This window comes from Mus caroli, chromosome X, assembly GCF_900094665.2.
Source record: "Mus caroli chromosome X, CAROLI_EIJ_v1.1, whole genome shotgun sequence".
In the NCBI taxonomy this organism is placed as follows: Eukaryota; Metazoa; Chordata; class Mammalia; order Rodentia; family Muridae; genus Mus; species Mus caroli.
Window position 1 is genome coordinate 89,730,100 of NC_034589.1, and position 15,782 is coordinate 89,745,881.

Genomic DNA, 15,782 nt, shown 5'->3' on the forward strand with positions numbered 1-15,782 from the left:
CATTGTGTAAATGTACCACATTTTCTGTATCCATTCCTCTGTTGAGGGACATCTGGGTTCTTTCCAGCTTCTGGCTATTATAAATAAATCTGCTATGAACATAGTGGAGCACCAGCTTTTCTTATATCAAAGGTTATCTTCAACTGGAGGGATCTGTGCCCTCCCTTCCCCCAGCCTTTCCCCTGCTACCAAGAGTCAGGTTTTTTCCAGTAATGGTAAGAACAATTTAGCAAAGTACCTCGCTCCTTTGCCAACCTTCTTTTCACTCCATTATTATTTTTTGGGTTTGCCTCACATTTGATAAATAGAAAGACTAATTGTAGATAATGCAGAAATCCTCAACCATGGACAAATCAGATACTTTTAGTGGCCTTTACACAACAAGGCTGTAGCGTTTTAACTCTGGGAAGCCAGCATAAGGAACATCCATGTATGTGGAGCTAACAGCCTTGAACTCTAGGCTGCCTCTGTTCTGGAAAGAAAGCCTATGACCTCAGTAAAACAATAAAACTCTCTTCTGAGAGAAGCTATGTCTTTTGTTTCTGTTGTCATTGACATCCTGTTGCTTGATTTTCTCATGCTTCCAACTTGGCTGCCCCAAACCTGGAAGCCTTCCCTTAACTACCAGTGTCTTCCTAATCACTGCCTTTCTCACTAGTTAGTTGTCGTCTTAGTGCTGGCATGTCACTCCTTGCTTGTTTCCCCTGCCCCGTTGCTCCTAAATAGAGCTTACTCCTCCACCTTTTTTCTTTTCCTTTATCCCAAGGATCTATCCCTTTATCCCTCTGCTTTACTTTCTTGTATCTGGGCTCCTAACAGTGCTTCCTATAGCCACTGTTTTTCAGAGCTCAGTTTCACATTTTACTTAAAGCAACTGCATCCTTTGGAGACAGATGTCAAAATCAAGAAGTATAGGCCGGAAAAAAATTAAACACTCAAATTTGGTTACCTGAATTTAATTATGAGGTATATTTTTAAATAAAGTATATCTTTAATAAAAATAACAAAAAAATCCTCAAAACAAACAACAAAAAAAGAAGTAAACGTGGGTAGTGTGGAACCCTGAAACAAACCAGATTCCTAATTCCCTCTTATTCTCTCCTTTCCACCCCCTCTCCCTCTTCTTGCATTTCTTCTTCTCCCCCTCTCTCCTCCATTTTCCTTTGCCCCACTCTCCCTCTCTCTGACTAAGTGTTCTAAGCATGAACATAGCTTAGTGGGAACAAAGGACAAACGCCTATTTGTGACATGACTGATAAGCTAAGAACTTCCTGTTGCCTTTACTAACCTTCAGAAAGGCTGCCTCCTAATTGTATGGAAGTTCTGCTTAGAGCTGGTGGAGCTAAAGGAGACACTGGTGTTTTGCTGAGTCTCAGATTGACAAGTTTTCTCTTGCAGGTTCAGTTCTTGACTGAAATAGCTCCCCTAATTAACCAGCAGGTTATCGATTCCAGATCTGGCATTCAGAGTTTATTTGCAAACACCAAAGCAGTTTGAATCTAAGCTCAATTTACTCTCTCAATTGACTGTGAAAGTCAAACCCACAAAGTTTTAATGTAGGATACATCACACATGCACATACAGAGAAGGCAAGGGACAAAAAACATATATGTTTTTAGTGTTCACTTAATGTGTCAAGACTTAGTACCCCTCTTCAGGGGCATTTGGATAAGGGAGACAGCAAAGTAGCTATATAGCAGAGAAAAGCCAAAGAATGAAAATTAATTTTGAAAGTCACTCTGAGTACCCTGATATCTCCCTCATATTCTCTCTTTCAAAATTCTTGTCTGGCAAATCTTACTGATAACACTGGTTTGAACCTTCTATCATGAAAAGAGGAACAGTATCCTAATTAGGATCCTGCAGTAGAGATTTTATGTGGGAGGAATATATGCTATCACTCTTTGCTAAAGAGATGTGGCTAAGAAACTAACATTTGCAGAGGTATCCAAGGATCAGTGACAAGTATAAGATATCTCTTCACAATGATTACTGAGACAGGATATCCAACAACAGCATGGATGAAGGTTTGGAGTGGTGGTGGTTTGATGATTCACTTTGTATAGGAAATGGATAGAAGTATGAAGGAAAATCTTGTAGCATAGAGGTCCCTACTTGTTTGAACAACAAGTGGTCCTCTTTGTTGGTTCCTTGGGTAAGAATGGGGTACAGGGGGCCCCATTCAAGTGGGAAGGTATTCTTTGCTAAGTATGCTACCACTACCACAATATTCTTTCAATGCTGGTTTAAATTTGCTGGCTATCTGTTGTGGGTACAAGGAGCTCAGAAGGAATACCTCAAGAATTATGAAGGAAAACATATAATGATACCAGGATAAAATGTGTTAACGTCAGCATTTCGCTGTTGCATATGAGCTTCATGCCATACCAGTTCTAATATGGAACTATTGCCAATTTCCTCTGGCACGTTTTGCCTATTTCTTTAAACACCTGGGGATAATGAAGGGGAGGAGCTTGTGGTGCTCCCTGAAGTCCTCAACTCTCATAGAAAAGAACAGGTTGAGTTTACCTTCTTGCAGAGGACCATCTGGTGGTCAAACAGGAAGAAGACTCTCTGCTGGTTGCGGCCGTAGGGCTGGTAGATCCAGGCCATCTCTCCAGTGTAGATCAGCTCCGAGCTCCTGTCTAAGATGTCCTCTCCCTAGGAAGGATATTGGATAGTAAGACGTAGTCAGGTAGTAGAGCTGGTATAATTCCTTACACAGAGATACCGAAAAGTGAGCATAAGACTGGGATGGGAGGTAGCCAGTAAGACCTTGTAGAGATGGAGGAAATGAGAGACTTCTGGGCTCTCTTAAAAGGTTTATAGTTGGCATCTGCCACAGTGTCTGGGTTTGGTGGTTGTTTATAGGATGGATCCCGAAGTGGGGCAGTCTCTGGATGGTTGTTCCTTCAGTCTTTGCTCTGAGCTTTGTCTCTGTAACTCCTTCCATAGGTATTTTGTTCCCCCTTGTAAGAAGGATTCTGAGCTTCTGGGCTAATATCCACTTATCAGTGTGTGCATGCCATGTGTGTTCTTCTGTGAAGGAGCTAGAGAAAGGACCCAAGGAGCTGAAGGTATCTGAAGCCCCATAGAAGGAACATCAATACGAACTAATCAGTACCCCCAGAGATCCTTGGAACTAAACAACCAATCAAAGAACACACATGGTAGGACATGTGGCTCTAGCTGTATATGTAGATGAGGATGGCCTAGTCGGTCATCAATGGGAGGAGAGGCCTTAGGTACTGTGAAGGTTCGATGCCCCAGTATAGGGGAATGCCAGGACTGGGAATGGGAGTGGGTAGGCTGGGGAGCAGGGAGAAGGGGGAAGGGATAGGGGATTTTTGGAGGGGAAACTAGGAAAGGGGATAACATTTGAAATGTTAAATAAAGAAAATATCTAATTAAAAAGAAGGTTTATGGTTCTGTAAGTGAGAAGACTCATTTTCTTATTTACTATGGGGTTAAATAAGAATATCCCTTAGTCAGTCAGTGTTCCTTCTTCTCTTTGCCTCCTTCCATTCCTCCTGTATTCTTATTTACTCGGAGCCTAAATGAGACCCTCAGTCAGTCAGTCAGTCAGTCAGTCAGACAGTCAGACAGTCAGACAGGCAGGCATTCTCTTTTCTCTTCCTTGCTATCTTTTATGAATCTCTTTTGTGCTCCAGTCCCTCAGTTCCAACCTGGTCTCTCACTAAGCCTGAAAAGGTAGTGGAAAATGTTCTGTTTTGCATATAAAAAATGCAATAGGGAGAAAAAATTTTACAATAAAATTAGAAACTTTTCAACACATGCTTTAGCCTATGTGAAGGTGGAAATAAGGAGCAGTGGCTCAGGAAAGAGAACTCATCACTCCAGGGGCCATACGTGGTACCAATATTGTGCAAGGTACTGTTTTTCACTCTGTCTTTTGTGCCTCACAAGAATTCTGACACCAATTTGCATGAAAAATCTTGCACCAATTTTACTTCAAGTACCAAAAGGTCAAGTGATAGGGCAGGATTATGAAGCTTATTGGCTACAGATGTTCAACCTAATCCTCATCCATCTCCAGAGAGCATGTTTACTCTTTATCATAAATTATATTGCTTCTAGACTCAAAACTGTCCAGATGTCCAGTCCTTCCTCTCCCTCAGTCTGTTTGCCAGCTGTTAAATGTGGTAAAAGAAAATTGATATGTCCAGTACCAGCTCTGATAGCTTTGCCTTAAAATGCTAGGTTTATACCCAAGGTTCAAGATTAGATTAAAGGTAGACGTTCTATATTTCTTCAGAAATAATCAGAAGCATATAGTTCTGGCAGAATAATATGCTAAAAAGAGTGACATCAGGAAATGGTATTCTTAATTATACCATTACCTCTAGTCTGGGAGATTGAAAAGAAAAGGAGATCTCAGTGGATTATTTTCTAATAACAGAACTTGAAAGCCACTCAAGAAATACTGCTTTGATTCTATTATCCAAATTTAGGTACAAAAGTGTCCAAGACAAATGTAAAAGAGTCTCTTTTTTTTTGAGTTTATATACTAGCACTGAGCCTTGGGATTCAAAGGGCTGGAAAAGACTTCTGAGAGTTAGCCTTTCCTGACACAAGAGAGGAAGACATGCCACAATCTACTTTGAATATGAATAACGTGAAAGAATGCATAAAAGTTGGTTAACAACACAAGTTGATGCCAAACACGATTATTTTGGAGGCAGTATCTTATTATGTAGGCTAGGTAAGCCTGAAGCTTGCTCTGTAGCTCAGGTTGCTATGGAACTTGCAGTTCTCCTGAAGCAACTCAGGCACTAAGGCTATAGGTATGAGCCCAAATGCTCAGTCAGATTCCAGGACTCCAGGGACAGTGACAGAGGCTGAGCTAGGCTTGTTTGTAGTGCTAGCTGTGTAAAGCTTGTTGCTCTTACTTACATCCTTGGTGATCTTTGCTTTGCTGAGAGAAACATACTAGAGAACCTTTCCTGGCATTCCTATTGGCCCTGGTTCCTCCTGCTGAATTGTCCTGAGGCCGAGGCCTGGCTGTCTCTGCTAGGTTGGGCCACTGCTGCTGATTTGTGTTTGCTATTCAGACTCTATTGAACTAAACTGCTCATATATCCGTGAAGTGTTTGCAAATAGATCGAGCTGCCGTTGCTGACTCCTGTGACCTCAACTGCTGATTTCCTGACAACACAGATAAGATTAGAGAAAGTACCTAAGGAGCTGAAGGGGTCTGCAGCCCTATAGAAGGAACAACAATATGAACTAGCCAGTACCTCCAGAGCTCTTGTCTCTAGCTGCATATGTAGCAGAAGATGGCCTAGTCAGCCATCATTTGGAGGAGAGGCCCTTGGTCCTGTGAAGATCATATGCCCCAGTACAGGGGAATGCCAGCGACAGGAAGTGGGAGTGGGTGGGTTGGGGAGCAGGGCGGGGGGAGGGTATAGGGGACTTTTGGGATAGCATTTGAAATGTAAATGAAGAAAATATCTAATAAAAAAGAAGATTTGCTCCAAAGATCACATTCTAAACAAGTCCATTTCCCCATTTACCCCATATCCTTCCTTTTCCACTACCTTTGTGAGTGGTGGGCTAGAAGGGAGGTTCAAATGTTTAAGAGCTATCACTAAAAGTAGACATTGAAAAAAATTAAAGTTACAACCAAGTTCAGAATCCCATGTGCCTAACTACAAGACTGCTCTTGAATGATGGTACCTTGTCTATCAGAAAAATTTGCTACATTGGGAAGATTAGTAAGATGAATCTGTTAAAATGACTGTGTTAACTCACTCTGTGTCCCTGGGAAGCAGTTTAAGCAGGTCCTGTTTGATCCACTCCACATGACTACTTGAAAGTACCAAATATGTTTGTGTGAGGGAAAGTTATGTTTACATAAGAGAAAGGGTGCTCTCACTGTTTAGAGCTTTCATTCTTGTCTCTTCTGCCTCACCTTGCACCATCCATCCCTTTATCTTGTCCACAAAATGCAATTTACTCCCACTGCCTTTATGGGGTTCTTCATTCTTTCCAGCATTTACTGCAAACATTTCACTTTCCTATGTGCCTGCTCTAGATGAATAAGGCCATGTCTGACTCATCTCAGATTCTGTAATGGCTGGCAGGGGCCAGACAAAGAGGGGCTGTTCACAAGGCAAGTCTCCTACTGTCATATATTTGCTCAATATCCTCCAGTGCCTTCCACCCAAACTTAAAGCCAAAGCCCTTTAAGGATATATAATCTGACCTCCCATTATTCATATACAATCTTCTGCCTTCCCCCCAGCGACACTGGCCTCTTTCTTTTGCTTGGAACATTAACTGTGGGATTTCAGGGGCTTCCTTCCACCTTAGATGCTCTGCTGCAAAAAGGCCACATGATTTTTATCCTTCATCTCCTTTAGGTCTTTTCTCAAATGTTGTCCCCTTTGGTAATTCTTATATTACTTTAGCCTAAAATACGTTATTTTCTCCATATTCCCTATCCATATCTGATGATGAAATTCTTATGTTGTTTTTCTTCCTTATTGAAACATAAAGCATAGAAACTGATCCACCACTTAACACATCTCTAGAACACAGAATGATGCCCGATACTGAGTAAGTATTCAACAATCTGTTAGTGAAGAAACCAATGGTTAAGAGATGAACAGTGACCATTAAACCCTGCCCAGGGCTTTCCTGCAAGTTTTTCATATACTTTTTGTGAAGCCAATGTCTCAAGGAACAGACTTCATTTCAGTCTAATTAATTCTAACAACCCATTTTTTCAGCTTCATTTACCTGATTACAGGATAATTGATATTGGAGCTGTGGCCTGAACGGCCTAGCAGGCATATCTAATCTAACCTGTGGCCCATACGCTGCTTGCATCTCAGGATAGCTCTCAATAAGACCCAATATATTTGTTGATGAAAAATGTCAGGTTTTAAGGTCAAAAGGTAGAGCAGTACTGAAAGAATGGTAAAACAAAATGTAACCCTTATTAACCAGTTTAATCTTCAATGGTGCCTGAGTCAACTTATGTCAGTAAGTGTAAAGAAGTAATAAATTTACCTGGGCCTATGTTTAATCTTTTGGACCAAGAAGTACACTTTATTTATTCACCTTCACTTTTAAATGGATACCTTTTCTGTATCCATCATACTGTGTTGGCTAGAAACCATCTTCTGGTTTCTTTGGATTATACCATCCAATAGTAAACAAGAATAGGACATCAGGTTTTAAACAAGCAGACAAGAATAGGGCATCAGGTATTAAACAAGCAGGCAAGAAAGGGAGAGATACCATAAAGAGAAAATTATAGCCACATGATTTAGTTCTCAAACATGAGGTACAAACACGAGCACTTTCTGAACATCTTCAGGGGTGGGGGAAGCTGAAGAGAATGATTTAACGTGAAAGAGTGAAATGACAGCTCATCCAAATCTCTGAACCACAGAGCTCAGAAATGGAAAATTTCCAGAAACTACGGTCCTTGGAAACAGGCTCTCCTCCATTCTAATCTAAACTGCTGTAAGCTGTAATCTCTTTAAAGGATACATGACAATTTAACTTATCTCCTTACTTTTTAGGATTTATGAGGGGTAGAGTAGTCTCCATAGGATATGGCAGATGACTGAAATGGTAACTAGAGATAAGTAAAGAGATCTGAATATTCATGAGGAAAAGAGGAGGAGAAAAACACAGACACTGATTTAAAGCAAGAGTTTTTATTCTCTAGCCAAATAGTCGACCTGACCAAGACAACAATTGTCTTCGTGTTACTCATCCTACCTTTCTCTGTTCAAGGGAAAATAGGTTCTCAAGGTTTCCCAATGAAAGGAGAATCCATTACTTTCTTTTAATTCTGGGCCAGTGATGGCATCTCCTTATAAGCAAGGGTTTAAATATATGAAAATATGTATACATTCTGCCCTCTTGCCCTCTATCTATACATATACATTGTATTTTATTTTTATATCTCAAGGTATCACTGGTATTCTACCCTTAGAAGACATTATCTATCAAACAGAATAAAAATGTGTCAACTGATAATTATTGTGGTGTTTTTAAATCATCCACACTAGGAAGAATAGAAGTAGAAGAACAAAGATTTTGTCTGAACATTTATCAACTCTTTGTTAACCCTTATACCGTAGGTCACCTTGAGATAGACTAAGCAATTTGAAATGTTAAAGGAAATACAGTTATTTAAACACAGAAAATTCTACCTGAGTTGAAGGCCATACGGAAAGGTCCTGGATCTACTTCTCTACTCTCACCACAACGTTTTTAAATGCCACTTCCTTCCTGCTGACATTTCCATCTTGGTTATGTCAGCCTACATGCTATCAGGTCATACAACCTGGGCCTGAGAGATGAGTAAGAAGTGTCATCACTCCTAGTTTGTGACATTTGGCAAGGAAAGCTTGACGATTTCAGTCACTTCCTCTCTAAGTTCAAAGAAACTGTGGGTGTCCACACTGGGATGACTAGGTGACAGAATATTTTTAGAATAATGATGAAAACAGAGCTTGGCCAGGATGCTAGTTATAGCTTATTCAACAAGCAAGTGGGGCCTCCCCAAACCCCTGTTAATAAAGGGCCTACCTCCCAGTCTAGGACAGAGGCCTGCCATTGCGCGATCTTGTCAATATTCTCCAGACGTCGTTTGCGTTCATTGATCTGCTGAGTCACATTTCTCATGACAGCCAAAGCAGCTGCAACGTATCTGTAATCACTGTGAGGAAATAAGAGTGAAATGTGGATGAACCAATGTGCAATACGACACTCCTAAATCCATTCTATTCTTCCTCCTTAGTAAGAGTCTGGATTATCAGATAGTAATTTCCAGTCCTATTTTTAGATGACTATGTGACTTATGTTCATACAAAAACCATACCGGCCTCATAGATATCCTACCTGTAAACTCTTTTCAAAGGGAATAGATCTCTTCAAATTTTATACCTCTCTATTTGTGTCTTACCTGATAAAACCAGCCAAGGAACAAGACAGAAGCATTATACATAGTATAGTCCAGACATCCTAGTCATCTCTTCTATCTGCATTTCTAAGGCGTCATTGTGGTCACCATGGAATAATAGTGCTATTTTTCTTCTGGTACAATGAGGAGATCAGTATATGATAATGCATGAGAACACATAATTTGAAGCCAGACTCTTGAGTTCACCCCCAGTTTTATCACTAACTAGCAGTGTTGTCTTTAGCAAGTGTCACTCGCACTTGATTCAATTTTCTCATGCAGAAAATGGGGAGATTTTGGCAGAATTTATTGATGGGTTTAGTAAATAAATGCACTCATCCATACATACTATTTTACTCTTAATTCATAAGATTAAGTATTTAAGTATTAAGCATTTCTCTTGTGATAGCTATGATACAGGATATCTCCCACAGAATTCTTGGTCTGAGAAGTACAATCTATATCCCAGCTTCTAGAAACATTTGATAATTTGTGTTGAGAGTTATATCATTCTATCCAATTTTGTCTGCTGTCTGTCCTGATTTCCAATTGAATAGCTATTATAAAAGGCAGACTGAAAGTGCGACTCCAGCCACTTGACACAGACAGGATGACCTGAGAAGGCAATAAGATTAATTACAGCTCAGTATTAATATCTTCTTTCAGTAAAGCTAAACTATCTTGTGGTTGTAGCCTTTATACTCTCCCAGCACTGATTGGAAAAATAGTTGTGAGAAAGGATGTAAAAATGTTGTTTCCCTGTTATTAATGTATTGGAGAATGGAATAATGGAACAAGTCAAAGAAGGGGAGCTCTAGATGCCAGGACAGATACCATGCAACACCTCCTCTTAGGTACCATCCATGACTCTAATTTGTACTTTGCACACATTCCAGAACTATAGACCTCAAACACTATTGCATTTGATCCACTGTAGTAACAGACTTTTCTCTTAACCAAATTATTCTTTCTCAAGACAGCTAGAAGTACTCAAATTTCGAACCTTAGAATGTTTTCTGGTATTATGATGAGTCAGCCATACTGAGTGTAATTACCGACTAATTATACTGTCTAAGGCTTTCAAAACATGCTTTCTAGGAGATGAATCTCTCAACCAGTTCTTGAACTGTTGATTGCTCAGATTCACCTGTAAAACTTCACGTTTGTTCCCACTATCACATTATGCATCTTGTCACATTGCTTGTTCCTCTCTATGGATGATCTGTGAGCTCATTAACACTGTCAGTGTCTCTCTTTGACAAGAATGACCAAGCCAGTTAGACAGAACTGTAATTACAGTATCGGCAGTAATGACAGAAATAAGTACTGCAGATCTTCAGGCCCAGTTCCCTATCCCCTATGTCTTTCCTTTTATTGATTTGAGGGTACCAGTATTTCAATCCACTTTCTGGGAGGTAATCATAGAATTATCCCATTCAGAGTGGTACCATAGTCATATTTAATTAAACTTCAATAAGCTAAAAATTTAGTTCCTCAGTTGTATTAGTTATTATCTTAATCCTCCAAGGACATCACAAACATGACATTCAATTGGACGTTGGTGATAAGAAAGTCCTCTTCCTGACCACAAGTATTAGACAATCATGGCTGTGGTCCTATAATTGTTAGTCTTGCCATTTTAGCTGGCTGTCTTTTCTTACAATGGTTCAAGAATAAATGCTATCACATCTGATCTGTACCACTAGCTTTAAAAGTGAACACACCAACAAGAAAATGGCTACGATGGTTGGCTACCACCCATTATTGGGAGTGACGGAACCAAGATTTTCTAGTTTTAGACATATCAACTAACCATGACATTTATATTTCCCCTTTTCTTCTTACTTTAGGTAAGGGGTAATTATGACATACTTTCATAAGCAAATAGAATTTCATTTATTTCCTATCACTTTTCATCCAGTCTTCTACTTCAGAGACTACTCTGGCTGTCTCATTTCAGATATTTCTATCAGGTTAAGTCTCTAACACTCTAAAACTTGTTTGGGGCATCTTAATATAGCTCCTGAGACCTGAAAAACAGTTTTTCTATGGCTTTGTCTTTTGTCTTTATCCTCTTCTTCCTTTAGCATATTGCTACTCCTGTCTGTCTTTAGCTCACAGTCATGAGACCAGGTATCCTTAAGTTAAGTGGTAGATGTCTAATAAGGAAATATTGGAAGTTGATGTAGAAATTGCCAAATAATCTGTGACCATGAGCCTTCATCATTGGAAATAGATGAGGAAGCGATAAGCCTCCAGATTTGTGGTCTCCCTTTTTCCACCTGCTTGAACCTGCTTGCTCAAGGGTGGAGCTTCCTGTTCATTCGTCCTGCCACGCCTATTGCTGGACCCTGCCTTTGCTGCTTGAAGGCACACACGTGTTTGTCCTGCTACTGGACCCCGAGATTGTTTGGCGGGAAATCGGGTTCCCTCTCCCTTTTTTTATAACTGAGTGTCTGAAAATAGTAAAATTGAGCTTTGATCAGAATGTTGTCTTAGCTTCATTCCCTTCTCTCGCCGCCTAGCCCCTCTTCTCTTCCAGGTTTCCAAAATGCCTTTCCAGGCTAGAACCCAGGCTGTGATCTGCTGGCTGGACACAACACAGATTGATTATCCAACACCAAACAATTAGCCATAGAAACACATATTCAGGCAACAAACATACAATGGATCCAGCAGGTTGTATTCATATATATATATATATAACAAGAATCATTAAAAAAGAAGGGGACATGTGGGAGCAGAGGAAAAGACATTAAGAAGGGTAAGGGGGAGGAGATGGAGTAGGAAAATGATGTGCTTATATTTTATTTTCAAATATGTCAGGATGAAAGCTTGGGGAATTTGAGCAAGGAACTTATTTCTTCTTATAGGGGACTTTTGGGATAGCATTTGAAATGTAAATGAAGAAAATATCTAATAAAAATGAGTGCTAAGAGTATTTAAACCAACAAGTCCAAAGTCAGAAGTTTCATACCAAATAAAGTCAGGCTAGAAACTGTAAGTTGTCACCATCGATGGGCATGATTTTTAGCATATACCATACTGCTAAGAGATGAAATGCATTACTTCCACTCAACGAGATAGCCTTCATAGCCTTTGTTGGGTTATTTCCCTTGAAAATATTTAAGAACTGTGGAGTGTGAGGGCACATGCCTTTAATCCTAGCACTCAGGAGGCAAGTATATTTTAGCTAGAGACCAACTTGGTTCATCTATATAATGAGCTGCAGTCTAGGCAGACATATTCAGTCTCAATGAAGGAGGAGGAGCAAGAGGAGGGGGGAGAAGGAGGAGGAAGGGGAGAAGGTAGAAGAGGAAGATGATGAAGAAACAAGAAAGAAAAATACTTAAATATTAAAGAAATTAAAACCTTCAAGAAAAGTCTCAATCTGTTTTCCCTCAACTATATTCTAAGTCTATATACAATGTACAGTGGGTGGATTAAAAAAAAAGCATAGAAAAGCCAAGTAAGCAAACAAGGGAATTAGCTTTATTGAAAGAATGTAGGATTGGTACAAGTTAGGAAGGATATCAGCAGGACATTTGAGTCTTCCAAACAGAATGAAATAAATGGTTAAGCACTTACTCTGTCAAGTTTGATTCACGAGGCTAACCCTAGTATTAAAAGCCAAGCTGGAAGCTGTAGTCCATGAAGGTGGGGTATAAGTTACATATAAGATCATGTATGTGACTTTGTGTACAGACTAGTTCACAACTTTATAAGCAACTCTCTAGGGCTTGTGGAGTAAGCAGGAATATATCCTACTTTATAGATAAAGTAACGATAGGCTCAGGAATAGAAAAAGATGCATATTGTCAAATGGTGGCAATATTTCAAAGCTGTTTCCTTCTGTGTCCTTAAAATGGCTTACCTGTGGTCTTGGGCAGTATACTTTAGGAGCTCGGCCAATTGTAAGGGATATTTGCAGATCTTCTGTACTGGAGTCAAAAGAAAACCATCAATAGCAATGTCGATCATCTGCTGCAAGAGGCGGCAGGCCTCAAAGAAGTGTTGATAGCGGCTGTCCTTCATCAGCTTGGAGAGTTCCATGCAGGCATCCAGGTGGTTGTTACAATATTCAGAATATATCCAGAATCCATCTTGCTGTAGAGAAAAGAAGAGGAAAAATAAAGGCTCTGAGACCTTTAAAGAAGTTTTAAAATAATAGAAAGACAAATTTTCATATGTAAAGATACTAAGGTAATGCCAGTTTTCATTTGAGTCATAATTTATAATAAAAATATTAAAAGATAGCTACACAGTTGGTAGCTATACAAACCAATTATAAAGTTAATTTAGCAATAATGAGGAAGTGGGAACAGTAAAACAGTTCTGGATGGTTAAGGGAGGCTAAACATAACAAGAAGAAACAGAATATTGCAAATAAAATTCTAGTAACCATTAGAAGAAATGAATCACAAATTCTACTTCTTGCAATGACAAACTAACATATTCTGCAACTGAGATGAACTCTAAAGAGTATAATGACGTTTTCCTGAAAAAATTATTAACGATAAAGGTCAGAGGCCCAGAATATCTGCTGATAGATAGCATCCCCTAGATGGAACAAAGAAAATATGCTCATGAAATGTTAACATGGTTGAACAAGACCAGCATTATGACAATACCAGGTGACATGCCAATTCCACTTTGGACCCTACCCCTGGATAAAGAGCTTCATGTGCTCAATGGTTGCTCTCCATCTAAGAATGAACTCCTGCATATGTTGTCTAATTCCAAAGGGTTAGCCCTAGACATATGTACAGATGAGCCACATTCAATGAATTTAGTAGATTGCATATACAAATGTACATATATGCATATATATATATATATACATATATATAATTGATCACAATTTTTGGAGGAAGAGGGAGATCATAGGAGCCAGGGGAGAGAAAGGCAGGAGTTATATAGACGTAGTATTCATGTACAAAGTTCCAAGAAAATTTTTACATTATATTTGAAGAAGAAATGGGAAAGAACCACATAGCTATCTGGAAAAATACAGAAAGCAAGAATATAGACTATGGATCTTGAGGAAAGAATGAAATTGTTGTGTTCTAGAGATATCTCATATGCTCATACAATGATGTGTGTGTACACCCATTACATAGAAACAAGAATGGCCAGTTGGTTGCTATTGTATTACAAATCAAGCAGATGATCTCAGGGCTAGTGAACTACACTAATAATAGTTATAAAGCCACTACAGCAAACCAGATACTGTGGATAACAATGGCCAAGGGCAAACAGCAAGAAATATTTGCATTGGGGATACAAGCTGAGAAAGCACTCAGTAGATTTTCTGATAGATTGGACCTGAGTACCAAAAGAAGAAACTAAAAACGGCCAAGACATTTAATAAATATGTAATGTTATGGGACTATCTTTCTTCCAAAATACAGTTTTTGTCAGGTATATCTGATTTCTGTTGCTAAAACCAAATATCAAGAATCAGAATTGAAGTTGAATAATTATTATAAGTAAGGTACCTATTGTAACAAGGGCCTGTGATCAAGAGAAAAACCACACGTTACTTGCTGATCTTGAGAACAACTAGAATTTGTTCAAAATGTAAAACAAACAACCAAATCAACATTCTGCAAGATAACATTTTTTGTGTATCTTTAAAAATGTAAGAATTAGCCTCTCCAGGGCCTAGACAGGTTAGTTTGCCACCACACACCCTCCCCAAATCACTAGTCTAGTTTGGTTCTACATCCAGTGCCCTGAGCTAGTCAGACCACCAAAGACTGAAACATCCTCAACCCGTAAGTGTTAAGACAGGACTTCTCATTCCTGCCACTAACCTGCAGTAGATAACTTTCAATTAATTATAAGAATAGATGAGAAAGAAGGATAGATACCATAGAAGAAAACTTCCCTGTACTAAGGAAAATCACACCCTTGAAGATCTAAGAAGTACACAAAACATCAAATAGACAAAAATATGAAAGAAAATCCCCATGGTCTGCAATAGTTAAAACACTAAGTGTATAGAACAAAGAAAAAACTAATCAAAACAGTAGCCATATAAAAAGGAAAACACAATAAATAAAAAGAATAACAGCTCAGCTATTAACGGAAACTTTGAAAGCCAGAAAAACATGGAACAAGGTATTTAAAATACAAAAAGAACACAGTAACTAACCTAGACTTATCCCGCAAAACTCTCTGCCTTCGTTGAAACAGAAAAAAAAAAAAAGTCATGATATAACATCAACCACCCCAATGCCACTCATCCCATCCCTTCCTGACTCCAGTTCCAGGGAACCCAACACTCTTTTAACCTCCATGTTTACATGTGGAAAAAACATTAACACATACAAAATAAAAATAAATATTTTAAAAGAGAAAAAATAAATCTACCAGATCAAATGTAAGGAAAATACAGGCAAACAATATTTTGGGTAGAAAAGAGAAATGAACACAGCCAAGAAACTGTTGAAAGAAATATGAACCATGATTATCAAAACCCAAAGCACTACTAAAAATCATGTGCGTGTGTGTGTGCACGCACACACACACACACACACACACACACACACACACAAAATCCACCAAAAATTAACAACACAATGACCACAATTAACATACACATTTCAGTAATAACTCTAAATAGCAATGACATCAATTCTCCAATCAAAAGATATAGGCTGACTGAATGGATCAAAAAACAAAGCTATCTACTGTTTATAAGAAACACATTAGCTTTAAAGAAGAGTAAGAGAACAGACAAAAGCATTCTCCTCAAAAAGGACCAGGCAGAAACAGTCCTATACTAACTATCCTAACATCTGGGAAAATAGGACACTCGCCAGCTACCCACAAC

At 39.0% G+C, this 15,782-nt stretch overlaps 1 protein-coding gene across 1 annotated transcript in view; it reads right to left on the reverse strand.

Moving 5' to 3' along the window:
- Arhgef9 (Cdc42 guanine nucleotide exchange factor 9) overlaps positions 1-15,782 on the reverse strand; it is a 122,302-nt gene that overhangs the window by 21,807 nt on the left and 84,713 nt on the right. The window contains exons 8-10 of the mRNA XM_021153587.2: positions 12,819-13,051; positions 8,572-8,701; positions 2,530-2,661 (exon numbers count right to left, since the gene is read on the reverse strand). Of these exons, the coding sequence (XP_021009246.2) occupies positions 2,530-2,661; positions 8,572-8,701; positions 12,819-13,051 (495 nt within the window). The remainder of the gene's footprint in view (positions 1-2,529; positions 2,662-8,571; positions 8,702-12,818; positions 13,052-15,782) is intronic.